Raw genomic sequence first — 17,096 nt, 5'->3', positions numbered from 1 at the left:
TTACAACCATATATCTAAATAATGTATTTATATGTATTTATTATTAGTCATTTTTATTGACTTCCTAATGTGGTAGCTAAGGATTTTCCTCACTTTAACTTATGCTTTCCTCTACCTTCTAGAAAATGTAGAATATATTATAATAATTATATACATTTTATATATAATATGTAATTCTACATAATTATATATAAATGAAGAATATATTATAATAATTGCTTTAATGTCCTTGTCTGCTAGTTATATTATCTGCATCATTTCTGTGCATGTTTCTATTGACTGATATATTTCTCTTCATTTTGGGTTACATTTTTGTGCTTTTTTAAATGCTTTTTTGGGTTACGTTTTTATGCTTTTTGCCTGTCTGCCTGGTAAATTTTGATTGTAAATTTTGCATTGTAGGTGCTAGATATTTCTGTATACTTAAATTTTTTTGTAACTTTTTTTTAATACTTTAAATTCTAGGGTACATGTGTACAACCTGCAGGTTTGATACATAGGTATACATGTGCCATGTTGGTGTGCTGCACCCATCAACTCATCATTTACATTAGGTATTTCTCCTAATGCTATCCCTCCCCGCAGCCCTCCACCGCCTGACAAGCCCCAGTGTGTGATGTTTCCTGCCCTGTGTCCAAGTGATCTCATTGTTCAATTCCCACCTATGAGTGAGAACATGTGGTGTTTGGTTTTCTGTCCTTGTGATAGTTTGCTGAGAATGATGGTTTTCAGCTTCATCTATGTCCCTGCAAAGGACATGAACGCATCCTTTTTTACGGCTGGATAGTATTCCACGGACGGAGTCTCACTCTGTCACCCAGGCTGGAGTGCAGTGGTGTGATCTCGGTTTACTGCAACCTCTGCCTCTTGGGTTCAAGCAATTCTCTGCCTCAGCCTCCTGAATAGCTGGGATTGCAGGTGCCTGCCACCATGCCCAGCTAATTTTTTTGTATTTTTAGTAGAGACAGGGTTTCACCATCTTGGCCAGGTTGGTATTGAACTCTTGACCTCGTGATCCACCTGCCTATGCCTCCCAAAGTGCTGGGATTACAAGCATGAGCCCCTGCGCCTGGCTTAAAATTTTTTTTTTTTTTTGTAATTTCAGTAGTGTTTTGGGGAACAGGTAGTGTTTGGCTACTTGAAGAGTTTTTTAGTGGTGATGTCTGAATTTTTGGTGCACACATCACCTGAGCAGTGTACACTGTACAAAATGTGTAGTCTTTAATCCTTTGCCATCCCCCACCCTTTGCCCTGGGTCCCAGCAGAGCTACTGGGCTCCGGGTTGGTACTGGGGAGTGTCTGCAAAGAGTCCTGTGATATGATCCTTCTTCAGGTCTTGAAGCCATGGATACCAGAACCTGCTCCTGTGGAGGTAGCAGGGGAGTGAAGCAGACTCTGTGAGGGTCCTTGATTGTGTTTTTGTTTAGTGTGCTCAACCAGGAGGTGGTGCTTTCAAGAGCCCATCAGCTGCGGTCCTGTAGGGAGGATGCAAACTTGCCCTAGAGACACCTAGTTAAGTATTCAGGTTTCTCAGGCAGTGGGCAGGGCCATATAGAGTACCCAAGAGATTATGACCTTTGTCTTCAGCTACCAGGGCAGGTAGAGAAAGACCACCAGATCAGGGCAGGGATAGGTGTGTCTGAGCTCAGCATCTCCTTGGGCGGGGCTTGCTGTGGCTGCTGTGGGGAATGGAGGTGTGGATCCCAGTCCAATAGAGTTATATTCCTAGGGGGATTATGGCTGCCTCTGCTGAGTCATACAGGGAAGTTGAGGAAAGCTGGTAGTGATAGGCCTGACCCCACTCCCATGCAACCCACAGTCCTAAAGGCTGATCTCACTCCTACCATACCCTCCTAACAGCACCAAGTCTATTTCCAGGCAGCTGCTGAGCAGAGCTGAGAACTGCCCCAGACCAGGAGCCTCCCCATTGAGAAGGCAAGCAGATTCAGTTTTTTGGCATTTCAGGGAACCTGCGTCCGTGATCCTTTTCCTTCAGAGGGTCTGTGGATTCTCTCAACTTTTCTGAGTATGTTCCTGTGGTAGTTCTTGGAGCAAAAGTTCATGATGTGAGTCTCCACATGATGCTCTGTCCCCATCTGCAAGCTAATCCTGCCTCCTATCTGCCATTTTAATCTCTGTATACTTTTAAATATTCTTGAACTTTATTCTGGAATTCAGTTAAGTTACATGGAAATATATATATATATATATTTTTTTTTTTTTTTTGAGGCTTGCCTTTAATCTTTATTAGGTGAGATCAGGGCAGCCTTCAGTCTAGGGCTAATTTTTTTCCAGCTACTAAGACAACACTCTTCTGAGTAGTATATCCTATGTCCCATGTATTATCAGGTTTATGGGAACACAAGTTATTTCAACTGTGTGAGATCTGTGGATGATTCTGCCTGCTCCTTTCTGGCGTTTCTTTTCCCAGCCTCAGGTAGACTCCCCCTCATGCAGTGCTGATCAGTGCTTAAAACTGCAGAGTGGAAGGGAGCCCTCTGCAGATCTTCAGAGCTCTCTCTCTCTGACTCTGGTTCTCTCTCTCTCTCTCTCTCTCTCTCTCTCTCTCTCTCTATCGTGCAGCTGTCTCCTCTCTGGTACTTCACCCTGAAAACTACAATCTCTGAATAATTGAGTTCCTGGCTAATATTTCAACATTTGAAAAACTGAATTATAACCAGATTGCTACATGCTAAAAGATGAAAGTGATGAAGAAGTTCCTCTCAGGAAGAACTCTCAACATGGCAGCCTATGTTTGGCTTTAATAAGTATTCACAGTATATATAAGCTCTGTGTGTGTGTGTATTCATATATATATATATATATATATGAATCCTAACTCACAAACTTAGGTATGTAAGTACGTGGCTGTTCTTTATTTTATTTAAACTGACTTAAATCTGACTTTGACTCTGGGTTTCTATTCCATCAAGAAGTTAGGAAAGTCAGTCTTAGTACTGCTGGAGCTCATTGTCTCATTTTCCCAGACTGCCTGATTCTTTTAGTCCTTTGATTCTATGGTTTCTGTGCTCTGCTGGAGCAGGCAATGTTTTGTGAGACCAGGAGCCTCCTGTGCCATAGATCAAACACACATATAGGCATCACTCTTAAGGCCTTACCATCTCCCCAGATGATTTCAGATGCAGGGAACAAGTGCCCACAGCTCTGGGACCCACTTGCCCATCCTCCTCCGAGTCAGGGTTCACTTCTGCCTCCCCACGTCCTTGTTATCAAATACTCTTTTCCTTAACTCCTGCTTTCTGTCCCTGGTCTGGGGACCCTCCATCCACCATAGCATCATGTTTTCAGGGAACATATGGAAGGAGATAATAAGAACTTAGCTAGCTATCTGATTGGAATGTGGGGAGAGGATAAAGTTGTACCAAATAACACTGGGTATCACCAACGTTTTCATCTTTACCAATCTAACAGGCAAAATATAATAACTCTTGATTGAATAATCTGCATCCTTTTTATTATTGGTGGGGTTCAGCATTTCCTTTCATGTGCCTATGGTTCATTTATATGTATTCTTCTGAGAATTGTCTGTTTAGATTTCTTGTTCATTTTTCTTTGGGTTCTGTTTATTTCCCACATTATTTTTAATTTTAGCCTCTTTATCTCTATTACAGATATTTGCCAGTTATTCTACATATTGTAAATGCTTTCTCCTGCTCTGCCATTTGCCTTAAACTTTGTTCATATTTTTCTAACTGTGCAGAATTTTTAATTTTTATGTGATCAAAACCAGCTATATTTTCCTTCATGTTGTGTCTGGAGTTGGTTCCTTCCAGTGGGTTCTTGGTCTTGCTGACTTCAAGAATGAAGCCACGGACCTTCGCAGTGAGTGTTGCAGTTCTTAAAGGTGGTGCGGACCCAAAGAGTGAGCAGCAGCAAGATTTATTGTGAAGAGCAAAAGAACAAAGCTTCCACATCATGGAAGGGGACCTAAGCGGGTTGCTGCTACTGGCTGGGGTGGCCAGCTTTTATTCCCTTATTTGTCCCCACCCACGTCCTGCTGATTGGTCCATTTTACAGAGTGTTGATTGGTCCATTTTACAGAGTGCTGATTGGTGCATTTACAATCCTTTAGCTAGACAAGAGTGCTGATTGGTGCATTTTTGCAGAGTGCTGATTGGTGCATGTACAATCCTATAGCTAGACCCAGAGTGCCAATTGGTGTGTTTTTACAGAGTGCTGATTAGTGCATTTACAATCCTTTAGCTAGACACAAAGCGCTGATTGGTGCATTTTTACAGAGTGCTGATTGGTGCATTTACAATCCTTTAGCTAGACACAGAGGGCTGATTGGTGCATTTACAATCCTCTAGCTAGACAGAAAAGTTCTCCAAGTCGTCACTCAACCCAGGAAGTCCAGCTGGCTTCACCTCTCAAGCCCACCTCTTAACAGGACACCCCAACTGCTGTTGGGAATTGGATGATGACCGCTCTAGCTGCTTCCTGCTGGATAGGCGTAAAGAAGGGGTCCTGTAGTTATAGTGTCCTCCAGAGGGTGACTCTCTAGGTCAGGCAAAGGGCCAGTGGGTCAATCCAGGAGTCCTTGGTAGAAGTTGTTAGTTGAACTCATTAGGTTCCATTTGTAAGACCATCTGTAGCTTGATGGCATCAATCCTGGAGGAAACAAATTTGACAAGGAGGCTAAAAACACAGGGCCCAAAGGCAAGTAATAGCAAGATGGCTGCCATGGGACCTAGAAAGGGGAGAAGCCATGTTGCCTAACTCCAGAGGTTGGTGTAAGAGTTTGAAAGGTGTTGTCTGATTTCAGAAGCCTTTTCCTGTAAACACCAGGCAGCGTCTCATACTATCCCTGATTGGTTAGTGTAAAACCAACACTCTTCTCCTAAGAAGGTTCAGAGTCCTCCTTTCTCCGCAGTGAAGAAGTCTAGGCCTTGGCAGTTTTGGAAAGTCACTGCTGCCAAAGAGTCTATTTGGGATTGTAGAGTAAGGATAGATTTCGTTATTTCTTGCAAACTATCTGAGAAATCCTTTGAGAGTGTGTGGTAGTAGGATAATGAAGTAGATAAACTGGCTATTCCAGTTCCTGTAGCAGTAGCCATTCCTAGCCCTATAAGTAGGGGTATTAGTTGTATGGCTCTGCGCTGATGGACTTGATCTTTGAGGGATACTGATAGGGTCTGATTTCCTCAAGATTAGAGGTTAGGATAATACATGTTACACTGTTAACTTTTAGCAAACTTTACTTTTGTTGAAAACATTGTAAGTTTGGGATTTCAATTATTCTTTGCTATTAATAAGACCTCGTTTAGTCCATATTAACTTAGAATTGGCATAGATGGCTCCTTCCTGATTCTGTAAGTACTTTCAAGTTTAGCTGAGTGCAGACAGCTCGCACGTTTGAGCGGACAATTATTAAGCAATTTTCCTAACTCTGCTTCTACAAGAATTTCCTTATAACTTACTGAATACCCATTGTGTCTTTTTCCCTTAATCGCCCAGGGGGAACCATCTATCGTCCTGTCCTGAAGGGAGTTCCTCCTAGGTCCGGTCAGACCCCTGTATGGCAACCAATCAAGATCTAGATCCCTTATTAGTAAATCTGCTGGGTCAAATCATCTTTTTCCAACAGAACAGCCCCACACATCAAGATTTTTTTTTTTTTTTTTTGAAAATTTATCATTTTCTTTATCATCAGAGGGGAGGGAAAGAAAGCAAGCAGAGGTGGGGGTATGGTTACACTATTTAAGAGCTGAATACAAAGACAATGAGTCTTTCATAGTCTCAACAACTCCACAATGAATAACTGTGGATTATCTCATTTATAATTCACATTGGGTCAAAAAAAATTGGTTCCCCTCTGTGTATATCAATTTAATTCAAACCATATTATCTTCAGAATACAAAGATGAATACTATAAGATAAACTCTAACTGCAATAAGTATTTTCTAAGTAGAAGACCAAACACCAAAGGGAATCCCTCTTTCCAATGTCTTCTGATATGGCAAGATTTTGCCAGAATGGAAGTCTAACACTTAAATAAGCATTCTCTTGGCCAAGTAAGAAACTACAGTTGTTGTGGGTATTACCCTACAATTACCATATGTATTACATATTAAATTAAACTCAGCGTTAAATATGCTTATATAGTTATGCTGTTAATGATGATAGCAGTGATGATGCTGGTGGCAAAAGCCTGTCTTTAGCCCAAGAAAAGTAAGGGAGAAAAATGTAACAAGCAGAAAACAAACACAGAGTTGGGCAATTTTTGACTAGGAAAGAGAATTTTAAGCGTAGAAATATAAAAAGAAAAGTACTCCCTTATTTCCCTTATGTAGAAATAATACGAAACACTTATTAGATATACTGGACAAGAAGAGAACTCCAACTCTACTGCAGCATTACAAAAAAAATCATCCCTTCACCACAGTGTAAGATTTAAGGGCAACCTGCCCAAGGATGCATGTTATATAAAACACAGCAAGATTGCTGCTGCCTTGCTAAGTACTTCCCATCCCTACCCAGGTCCTACTGAAATACAGGTGGTCCCAATTAGTTTTATTGAAATAAATCTTTAAAGAAAAAGATAAAGCATTTAAAAAGACAAGTCAAAATGCATCAGGAACCACATATCCAACACAAATTTTATCCTCAAATGAGTTATGTTTGCCTCACACTAGTAACTTTTATTTCACTCAAATTAGAGCAATAATCTTCCTTACATATCTTCCCTGCCCAATTCAAAGAAAAAAAATCCAAAATGATTAGTAAAGAAAAATATAAGAATTAACAGACCCTTTAAATTTGTTTTAAATATTTTGAATATTTAAAAAGTGTTTAAAGTTTGTAATTCCTAGTAGGAAAACATTATCTGAATGAATACCCTAATGGCAAACCACTGTAAAATGCTTCAGCTGAATTTGGGGGAGAGGGGTAGGGATTATCTTCAAAGCACCCCAGCTCTCTTGATGAGGTCAGAGGTACACTGGTTTGTATTATTGCGACATCCATAAGGTGATTTAGGTTGCTTTTCCTTCAGCAAGGGCTTTATTTATCAGAAGGGCATTACGCTTGACCTCCAAATTTGGCTGACAATTTACTGATGAGATTCATAACCTTTGGGTTGCTCTGGTATTTTGACATATTTGCTGGGTTCTGAGCCACATCGTGGAAGGCCACCATAACTTCTGGATCCTGCATGGCTGCAAGAACCTCTGGATCACTAAGAATTTCATTGAGTCCAGGCATTCCAGCCATTCCAGGCATGGCCCCTCCCATTCCAGGCATTCCTCCGGGAAACACTACCAGGCGTTCCCCCAGGAAAGCCACCTGGAAAAGACCCATACTGAGCTCCTGACTGTCGTCTGGCTTCTTCCTCCCTCTGGGCTCTCTCATGCTCTTCTCGAGCCTTCTTAACTCGTTCTATTGTTTCTTTGATCTCTCGCTCTTCACGTTTTCGCTCATACTTTCTCCGATGTTCTGCAATTTTCTGTGCCCTAGGTTGAACTTCTTTCAGCATTGCACTAGCATCATAATCCAATTTACAGGCAAGGGCAAGATCATGGGCTGCTTCTTCCCAGTGGCCTAGAAGTCTGTGTGCTTTCCCACGCCACTTGTAAGGCTGAGCTGAATCAGGATTTATCTCAATGGCTCTGTCACAGTCTCAGATAGCAGCATGTGGCTTCTGTAATTTGACGAAGACACTGGCCCTGTTGGCATACAAAATGGCCAAGCGAGGATTCAGCTTGATGGCATCTGTGAATAAGTCAATGGCTTTCTGGAGTTCACCATCATTAAGGGCTTCAATAGCAGCCACTTTTTTATCATTTGCCTGATCCATCATCTCCTCCGTTATCTCTGCATTTTCATCTCCCATTTCTTGAGGAGAATCAGTGTCTGGTTCAATCACACCTTCTTTATCAATTTCTAGATCACTTTCCTCACTTGATGGTTCGTCTGCCTTTAAGTCTTCCTCCACCTTCTTACTATCAGGTTTTTCTTCCTTGGTATTTTCTTCTGATTTAGCTTTCTGAGTAGCAGGTGGTACTTTACCCCCCATGCTCTCCACCCACTCTCTCAGGAAGCGCATTTCCTCAGTGTGCAGAACGCTCGGATCCTGCTTACACATTTTCACAAAGGCCTGAAGCTCGTTCACTTTGCCGGGGTCCATGGTAGAGAGGTGGTGGGCGAAGCTGGGGGACTACCGCCCTGTTCCAGGCCCAGGCGCTGGCTTGGCGTGACCGCGCAGAAGGGGGCGGCTGCCGCGAGCACACTTCAAGATTTGAGCCAGTAAGCTACCCCTCTGCCTTTCCTATTTTTTTGACTTAGAATATTTCTGACCTGGTGAGGTGCGCTCACAATGAGGTTACCTCTAAAAGTTATTTTCCAACTTTCTTCTGCTAGCAAAGCAGCTGCTGCCACAGATTGAATGCATCTGGGACCTCTGTAGGCCACTGGGCCAAGGATCTCTGATAGGAAGGCTATGGGTTGTCAGTGGCCTCAGTGCTTTCGGGCTACACCCTTGTTCACACTGACAACAAGGTGGTATTGCAGTGTTACAGGGTCACGGAGAAGACTGTCAATTATTAAGTATAGGTTTTAAATTTACTCTGGCTTTTAAAGGAATAGGGTACACTCTTTTTTCTTTACTACTTCCATCTCTCTTTCTTTCTCTTAGACTTCTTTGTCTGTCTCTTTCTCTCTTTCTGACTCCCTCTTTGTCTCTTCCTCTCTCTCTTTGACTTTCTGTCTCTCTCTCTCTGACTCCCTCTTTGTGTCTCTGTCTCTTCCTCTTTCTGTCTCTTTCTCTCTTCCTCTCTGACTCCTTCTTTGTCTGTCTCTTCCTCTATCTCTTTCCTTCTCTTTCTTTTTGACTTCATTTCTTTCCCTTTCTCTCTCTTTTTTTCTCTCTGCCTCTTCCTCTCTCTTTCCTCTCTACTGGTCTTTCCCTGCCTCTGCCAGCCACTTTTGCTGGTGTTTTCCCCTCTCCTTCCCTTTTTGATGGTTTTGGCAGTGTAAGACTGCCACCTCCTTGGGTTTTTGCACTGTGTGCAATAACTCCATGGTTTCCTTGTGATATGTAATGGGGGTTCCTCCAGGGGTTAGGAACTCCCTTTCTTTCCATATTGCAGAATGAGCATGTAGGATTAGATAAGCATACTTACTATCTGTAGCGAAGTCTCCCAATTACAACTGAGGAGGTGGGAGAAATACCTGGTTACAGGCTGTCCCAGGATTCCTTGGATGGTAACAGACCTTGAGGACAGCTGTCTGGGACAGGAGATTAACACTGAGAAAGCTGTGCCAGTGTCCAGGAGGAAGTCAATTTCCTGGTCCTCAATGGTTAAACATACCCAAGGCTCAGTGAGGGTGATTACATGAGCTGGCGCTTGCCCCGGGAACCCTCAGTCCTGTTGTTGGATCATCTGTTTAGGGGCTTCTGGCCCAGAGAACCTTTGTCCTCTGGGGCAGTGCACCTTCCAGTGATTGCCTCAGCATAGTGGACATGGGCAAGGGGGCAGCTTGTTTCTCATTGGACAACCTTTTTAAAAGTGTCCTTGCAAAGCACACAGATAACAAGCCCTACCAGGTGATTGGCCTGCTCCATTTTCTGTCCTCTCTGAACCACCGAGGTTTGTCTGAGGGCCATGACTAAGGCTGTGGCCTTTCTCTGATCTCACTTTGCCTTTTCAGCCTGTTCCTTTTGTTCCCTATTATAGAACACCGAGGTTGCCAGGTTTAGTAATGCCTCCAGATTTTGTTCAGGGCCCAGGGCAAGCTTTTGGAGCTTTCTTCTGATACCTGTGGCTAATTGGGTAATAAACTTATCTTTTAGGATCAGTTGACCCTCGAGGGAGTCAGGTGACAGGGGAGTATATTTTCTTAAGGCCTCCTGTAGCTGCTCAAGGAAGGCAGAAGGATTTTCTTTGTTTCCCTGAGTTATGGTGGACACCATTGAATAATTCATGGGTTTTTTCCTAATTCTCCTTAGTCCTTTGAGAACACAGGTCAACAGATGTTTGCAACTCCAGTCCCCATTATCTGAGTCAAGGTCCCAGTGGGGATCCATACTGGGGACGGCTTGCTGACTGGTAGGGAATTTGTCCCTTTCTTCGGCTGTCATTCTATCATATACTTGACTAAGATACCAGGTATCTCCAAACTCTTTCAAACTCGGAGAATTGCAGCTAAAGCCGCATTCTTTTCATTAAAGGCCAGGGTTTGATGTAACAATACCATGACATCTCTCCAAGTGAGGTCAAAGGTTTGTCCTAGACCCTGTAGGACATCTATGTACCTAAGAGGATCATCTGAAAACTTTCCCAGGTCTGCCTTGATCTGCTTTAAATCAGAGAGGGAGAAGGGGACATGTACCTGGGTTGGGCCAAATTCCCCTCCCTCTGCAGCTTGAAGGGGACATAACCAATAGCCTGGGGGTTTTTGTGGTCCCTTGGAGATTTCTTTGCTTGTTTCCTTCTGGATGAGGGAGATTAGAGGAGGTTTATCATTAATAGGAAGGGGAGCTATAGGGAGGCTAGGATATGGAGGTAAGCTGAGAGGTCCTCCTGTGTGATGTAAATTGCAAGCTTTGCATAGTTGTGGATTCTCCTTCAATGAAAAGAAAGCTTGGACATAAGGTATTTCACTCCATTTGCCTTCCCTCTTACCGCAAAGGTCAAGCTGCAGGATAGTGTTGTAATTTATACTTCCCTCAGGTGGCCATTTTTCACCATCAGAGAGAGAATATTGGAGCCAGGCTGTAGTGCAGAAAAAAAAATGAGCCACCTCTTTTTCAGGGTTTGCGGGTCAAATTGGTCCCAATGTCTTAGGATGCATTTCAAGGGTGAGCCTGTTGATGCCTGAGTGTTTCCCATGTGAAAGGAAAAACCGCCAGCGATTTTGGTTTGTTTACTTACCATCCCCCCGCCCAAGAACCTGCAACGGTCCCTGGACCCTGCTGATCGGAATAGTTGCGCTTACCAACGCAGCAGCAGAAACCCCTCTTTCCCAAGAACCTCAGTGGTCCCTGGACTCTGCTGATCGGAATAGTTGTGCTCACCGATGCAGCAGCAGAAACACTAGTTTTCCTCTTAGACCACAAAGAGGACTGAGGAAGGTTGGATTTAGTGGCCCTTACCAATGCATTCTCGAAAACCTGTTAGAGTCCTAGGTGTTCTCCTGTTAGTATTGGGACTTTACCCCATCCTGTAAAGATGTTATGCCCCAAAAATGAAGTAAAGGGCCATACCCTGAGGGAGGGAAGGGATCTCCAGGGTTGGAAAAGTGATGCCTTTTGTCCTCACTTGAATAGGAAGGATGTCATTTCTGAAGCTCCCCATATCCTAGCCTCAGGAATAGCTTCTGTTAGGCCTGCTGGTATGAGGAAGGATCCTAAAAGGATAGTTGGTCTCCCCACCCAAAGGGGCTTTAGGCAAAAATTATGTCTTTCTGATTGGTGAGCCCAGGTGCCCAAAGAAGGGAACAAAGTCCTGAAGTTGATACTAGAAATCATTCTTATAGGAGAAACTAGAAAAGCACCAGAGACAGGGAGTGGTTTTTAGAAGTGGGACTAGCCTCGGAGAAGAGAGGTGGGAGGAAGTTTGTCTGACAGCCATTAGGACCCAGGAGGCAAGGATCAAGATAGATAGGATAGATGGGTGAGTCTCACTTGGGTGACATGACTTAGTTCCGCTCATGGCTACAGGGTCAACCAACTTTTTGTCAGGACCCTTGAGCTGAATGACTTTCCTCTCTGTCGACCCTTGGCTCAGCCCAGAAGTACAGGAAATGCGGAATCTGGTTCCAGGCAAACCAACGCTCCCAACTCCAAAGAGAAGCAGCTGTTAGAGAGCCCTTTCCCAGAAAACCTGACACCCATGTCTTTAGTCCGGCGGCCATGCTAGTTAATTTTAACTGGCTGACAGGTACCTGGTATTTAGCCCCTGAATTGCAAGGAAAAATAGGACAGAATAGCAAGCTACAGGGGTCTGATGGTACTCACTGCATGGTGATGTCCCATCTGGGTTGCCAAGGTGTGTCCCGAGTTGGTTCCTTCTAGTGGGTTCTTGGTCTCGCTGACTTCAAGAATGAAGCAGTGGACCTTCGTGGTGAGTGTTACAGCTGTTAAAGGTGGTGTGGACCCCAAGAGTGAGCAGCAGCAAGATTTATGGTGAAGAGCAAAAGAACAAAGCTTCCACAGCATGGAAGGGGACCCAAGCAGGTTGCTGCTGCTGGCTGGGGTGGCCAGCTTTTATTCCCTTATTTGTCCCCACCCACGTCTTGCTGATTGGTCCATTTTACAGAGCGCTGATTGGTCCATTTTACAGAGTGCTGATTGGTGTGTTTACAATCCTTTAGCTAGACACAGAGCACTGATTGGTGTGTTTTTACAGAGTGTTGGTTGATGCACTTACAATCCTTTAGCTAGACACAGAGTGCTGATTGGTGCATTTACAATCCTTTAGCTAGACACAGAGTGCTGATTGGTGCATTTTTACAGAGTGCTGATTGGTGCACTTACAATCCTTTAGCTAGACACACAGTGCTGACGGGTGTGTTTACAATCCTCTAGCTAGACAGAAAAGTTCTCCAAGTCCCCACTCGACCCAGGAAGTCCAGCTGGCTTCACCTCTCAGTGTTATCTGGGTCTCATGGAAAGGCTAAAATTTAAAAGTTCCAGTGGGCAAATACATAAAGGAAATAAGTCTTAAAGAGATGAGAAAGATAGTATGTATGAAAGAAAAGGGAACATTAAAAAGAAATAGTAAATCATTTTAAAAGCAGACATAGAGTTTAAAGATTAAGTTAGAAAAATAGTAAGAAAGGCAAACAAGCTAGGAATAATCACTATATACAAAAATAAATTAAATTCTAAAATTAAAAGTGCATGTGTGTGTGTGTGTGTGTGTGTGATAATTATGAACCAATGCCCCCAAATAACAAGGTAATTGATGAAAAAAAATTTTAATTTTTTTAATTGACAGATAGATGAAGAACTTTTAAAAATAAGACTCTGTGGGCAATGAGAGAAAGAAGAACTAGAGATTAGTGTGATTTCCTGAGCTTAATGTTTTTTACAGAGGCAAATAGGGGAATCTGATAGATTGGGACTTTTGTGAAATGTCGTTAAACATGGAAAATTGAGGGGCAAAGAGTAGAAATGAGGAGGTCTCTACTTTTATTCAACTGCTTAAGGTCTGCTCTTTTTATAGTACTATGTACAAATAAATTGCATTGCCACATGTATGTAAACACCCACATATATACACACCACACATACCATATAATTTAAGAAAACAAAATGTACTTTTAAAACATTTTGTGAGGTGAAGAATGAACATTCTTTAGTCTCTGGGGAATAAGAGTTAAAAATTATTTTTCCACTTTTTGATTTAGAGACCCTTCACTCACACACCGATATTAATATATTTGTTTACATAATTTACATGTTTATATGTATTTATATGTCTATGCATCAAAACACATACACAAACTATATATCTATTACACATTATATATAATAATCTATTTATATATGTGTAGATATATATACATATAATATATAATATATAGTCTATTATATATAATATGTAGGGAAGTAGATTATATTTCCTCAGAGTTTGATATGATCTGTTTACCATTAAACTGCAGTTTGCCTGCAAAATTTTCATTTTTCCACGTATTATGAAAGCACTGGTATTATAGTGATTAATAATGAGTTGTTTAGTATTTTCATTATAAAGATTATATTTGCTCTTTAATCAAGTCCAATCCAATTTCCATGACATCCTGTTGTTATATATATGTTAAAATTTGAGTCTAGCACAATATAATGATATAATAAGAATCGTGTATTGTAGTTTTATTTTATTACTAGTTATTATGCAGAATGATCAAAATGGTGACTATTGCAAATACTTGTTTTATTTTTTCAGATTTCGAGATCCATTGGAAAGTGATACTATTGTGGTTCATGCCATACTAAGTGACCACAAGATATCCTCTTACAGGCTGGTACAGCGCTCTAAGTACTCCAAATTCAAACGAACTAGTCAATCAGAGAGAAAACCAAGCAAACTGGACAGGTTTGAAAAAGAGGGAACTGGAAGAAAGGACAGCCAGAGAGATGCAGGTAGCCTACGACAAGAAGGCTTTTAAATTCTTATTTACTAAGACTTCAAAAGTGAATTGTCTGTGGGCAGAACCATTGAACCTTCTTTGGTGGCTTGAGCTCAATCTCTTGTCCCTCTTCCTTCCATGACGGTTTTCTTTGGAGTAAATAATCGAGAGAGACAAAAGTGTGTGGTATAGCTGAGAATGAGAGGCCACATTTTTCCAACAAATGCTCCATGTCCACTTTCCTCTTTAACGTAGTTTGTAAGAAAACCTACGCTGGTCATGTGACTGAGAGTGGGTGAGAGGACTGGATGCTGCTGTTTTCTTACTTGCCACATCTAGCTATTCTTAAATCTAGGATTTCCCCAGATGCTAGGTTCTAGGCAGTGGTTTGTGTCAGATTCCTGGGCCCCATCCCAAAGTGTGGGGCTAAAACACTGCATTTCAGACTATTTTCCAAGAACATATGCTTAAATAGAATGAGCAGAGAATAGAGGTATGAAAATAGTACCTCTAATCCCTGCAACCTGTTTCTTGTGCCTGCCCACAAGGTGACTGCAGATTAGTAGAAGAACAAGAATTCTGAAATGGCTTGGAGAGCCATTCAATAATAAATACAAGGTGCTGCTGCAACCTGGCTAGATCTAGGCTATTGACAATGATATAATACAAACATTAATATTGGTTTATCTTCTTCACTGGGAACTCTTTAATGTCTCCTTTTTGCTTCTAGGATAAATTCTGAAACCGCTGTCCTGATCTTAATCCTTCCACAATCTATCCATATTCTGTTTCCAGTAGTGCCTTCTCATACTGTTCAGCTTGCCTGTTTAGTCTTCTGTCCTGCCTGCTGCTCCCTAATTATATCTGACACTTCCACACTCAGGCTCCTGCTGGAGTGACCTCTTCACTTCTCTCCTCTCTGAATTCTACCAATTCTTGGGGATGTAGCTTAAATTACACTTTTGTTTATAAAGCCTTCCCATGACCACCCAGGCCACATAAACTCTTCTTTCTCTATACCACCATATATTTGAAATATGAAATATGATGAAATGGTTATTTATAACTCTGTATCTCATATTATTTAATTTTTCATATCTATCTAAAGCTTGAACATGAATAGAGTAATTCCCCAATAGGAACTTGTTAGTAGACCAGGTGTGGTGGCTCACACTTGTAATCCTAGCACTTTGGGAGGCCAAGGCAGGTGGATCACTTGAGGTCAGGAGTTCAAGACCAGCCTAGCCAACATGGTGAAACCCCATCTCTACTAAAAATACAATAATTAGCTGAGCATGGTGACACATTCCCGTAGTCCCAGCTACTTACAAGGCTGTGGCGGGAGAATCACTTGAACGCCAGAGGCAGAGGTTGCAGTGAGCCAAGATTACATCATTGCACTCTACTAAGTGACAAAGTGAGACTCTGTCTCAAAAAAGAAAAAAAAGAAAAGAAACTCATTAGTTGATACGGCCAATTTTTTTTTTTTTTTTTTTTTTTTGAGACAGAGTTTCTCTCTGTCTCCCAGGTTGGAGTGAAGTGGTCCAATCTTGGCTCACTGCAACCTCCGCCTCCCAGGTTCAAGCAATTCTGGTACTTCAGCCTCCTGAGTAACTGGGTTTATACCCAGCTAATTGTGTGTGTGTGTGTGTGTGTATGTGTGTGTGTATTTTTAGAGAGATGGGGGTTTCACTGTGCCCAGGCTGGTCTTGAACTCCTGAGCTCAGGCAATCTGCCTACCTTGGCCTTCCAAAGTGATAAGATTATAGGAGTGAGCCACCAGGCCTGGCCATAAAGCCAATAATTTTTAAATTATTTATTTGACTGTGTTTCTGACAAGTTTTTTAGTTGGCTTCAGAGCACTTCAGTTGGTATGTGCCACCTCAAATTGTATGTATCGAATTGGACTTACTCGATTTTTCTCGTTTTCCCTGCCATCATGTCACAAACACTCTTTCCCAACATGTTAGTGGTCCATCATCATTTATCTTGTTCTCTAATTGTTTAATATATGTCTTATCTTGCCAACTTTTTAGTAAGGTTTTTAAAAGCAAAAAATGTGACTTAGATCTTTTTATTTTGGCATTCCACAGTACTTATTATGGGGTTGAATTCATAGTAGTTGGTCAATAAATACATTTTTGTTTTTGTTTTGTTTTGTTTTGTTTTGTATGAGACAGAGTCTCGCTCTGTTCCCCAGGCTGAAGTGCAGTGGCAAGATTTCAGCTTACTGCAACTTCTGCCTCCTGGGTTCAAGCAATTCTCCTGCTTCAGCCTCCCAAGTAGCTGAGAGTATAGGAACACACCACCATGGCTGGCTAATTTTTGTATTTTTAGTAGGGATCGGGTTTCACCACATTGCCCAGGCTAGTCTCAAACTCTTGACCTCTAGTGATCCACCTGCTTCAGCTTCCCAAAGTGCTGGGATTACAGGCGTGAGCCACCACACCTAGTGCTCAATAAATACTTTGATTTACGAATTCAATATATTCTCTGCGTTTTTTTTTGTTTTTTTTTTTTTTTTTTTAATGCAGCAGGTTAAAAACAGTATCTGAGAGTTTTGTTTTGTTTTTATGTCTCGAAAAGGCTGAAAAATGTTGATTCTCTGTATAGGTGGGAGCATTGCCATACAAGAAGAATCAATAATAGAAAAAGGGAAGAAATTTCGGCCTAAAACCCTAAGTGAAATTATGGTGGAAAATCAAATCGAGAAAACAAGAAAACTTATATTGAAAGCTGAAAGGGCACAACTAAAGATTCAACAGCGAAAAAAAGAATGGGAGGAACTGTGAGTTTTTTTAACCTAAACTCTTTTGAATATGTGAGTCCCAAAATAATATATCTTAAAAACCTTTATATTTATTGACATTGTTATCATTTAATTTCAAAAGTGAAAACAATAAAAACAGAGAAGGAGATATTATAAACAGGTCAACTGGATCTTTTAGGGTGGTGATACCTTGGTAGAACTTCTATAATCCTTAGAGTTTCCAGTCCAGGA

At 41.6% G+C, this 17,096-nt stretch overlaps 1 protein-coding gene and 1 pseudogene across 6 annotated transcripts in view; one reads left to right on the top strand and one right to left on the bottom strand.

Annotated features, from left to right (window-relative positions):
- Nucleotides 1-17,096, top strand: part of CFAP44 (cilia and flagella associated protein 44) — a 148,147-nt gene that overhangs the window by 85,002 nt on the left and 46,049 nt on the right. For all 5 annotated transcript variants that reach the window (XM_009199989.4, XM_003893935.5, XM_017955139.2 and 2 more), the window contains 2 exons: nt 13,912-14,108; nt 16,709-16,883. In XM_009199989.4, the coding sequence (XP_009198253.2) occupies nt 13,912-14,108; nt 16,709-16,883 (372 nt within the window). The remainder of the gene's footprint in view (nt 1-13,911; nt 14,109-16,708; nt 16,884-17,096) is intronic.
- Nucleotides 6,998-8,239, bottom strand: LOC110741510 (annotated as a pseudogene). The gene has a single exon (XR_004182052.1). The product of XR_004182052.1 is annotated as a hsc70-interacting protein pseudogene (transcript).

This window comes from Papio anubis, chromosome 2, assembly GCF_008728515.1.
Source record: "Papio anubis isolate 15944 chromosome 2, Panubis1.0, whole genome shotgun sequence".
Taxonomy (NCBI): domain Eukaryota; kingdom Metazoa; phylum Chordata; class Mammalia; order Primates; family Cercopithecidae; genus Papio; species Papio anubis.
This window is presented reverse-complemented; position numbering and strand designations above follow the sequence as displayed.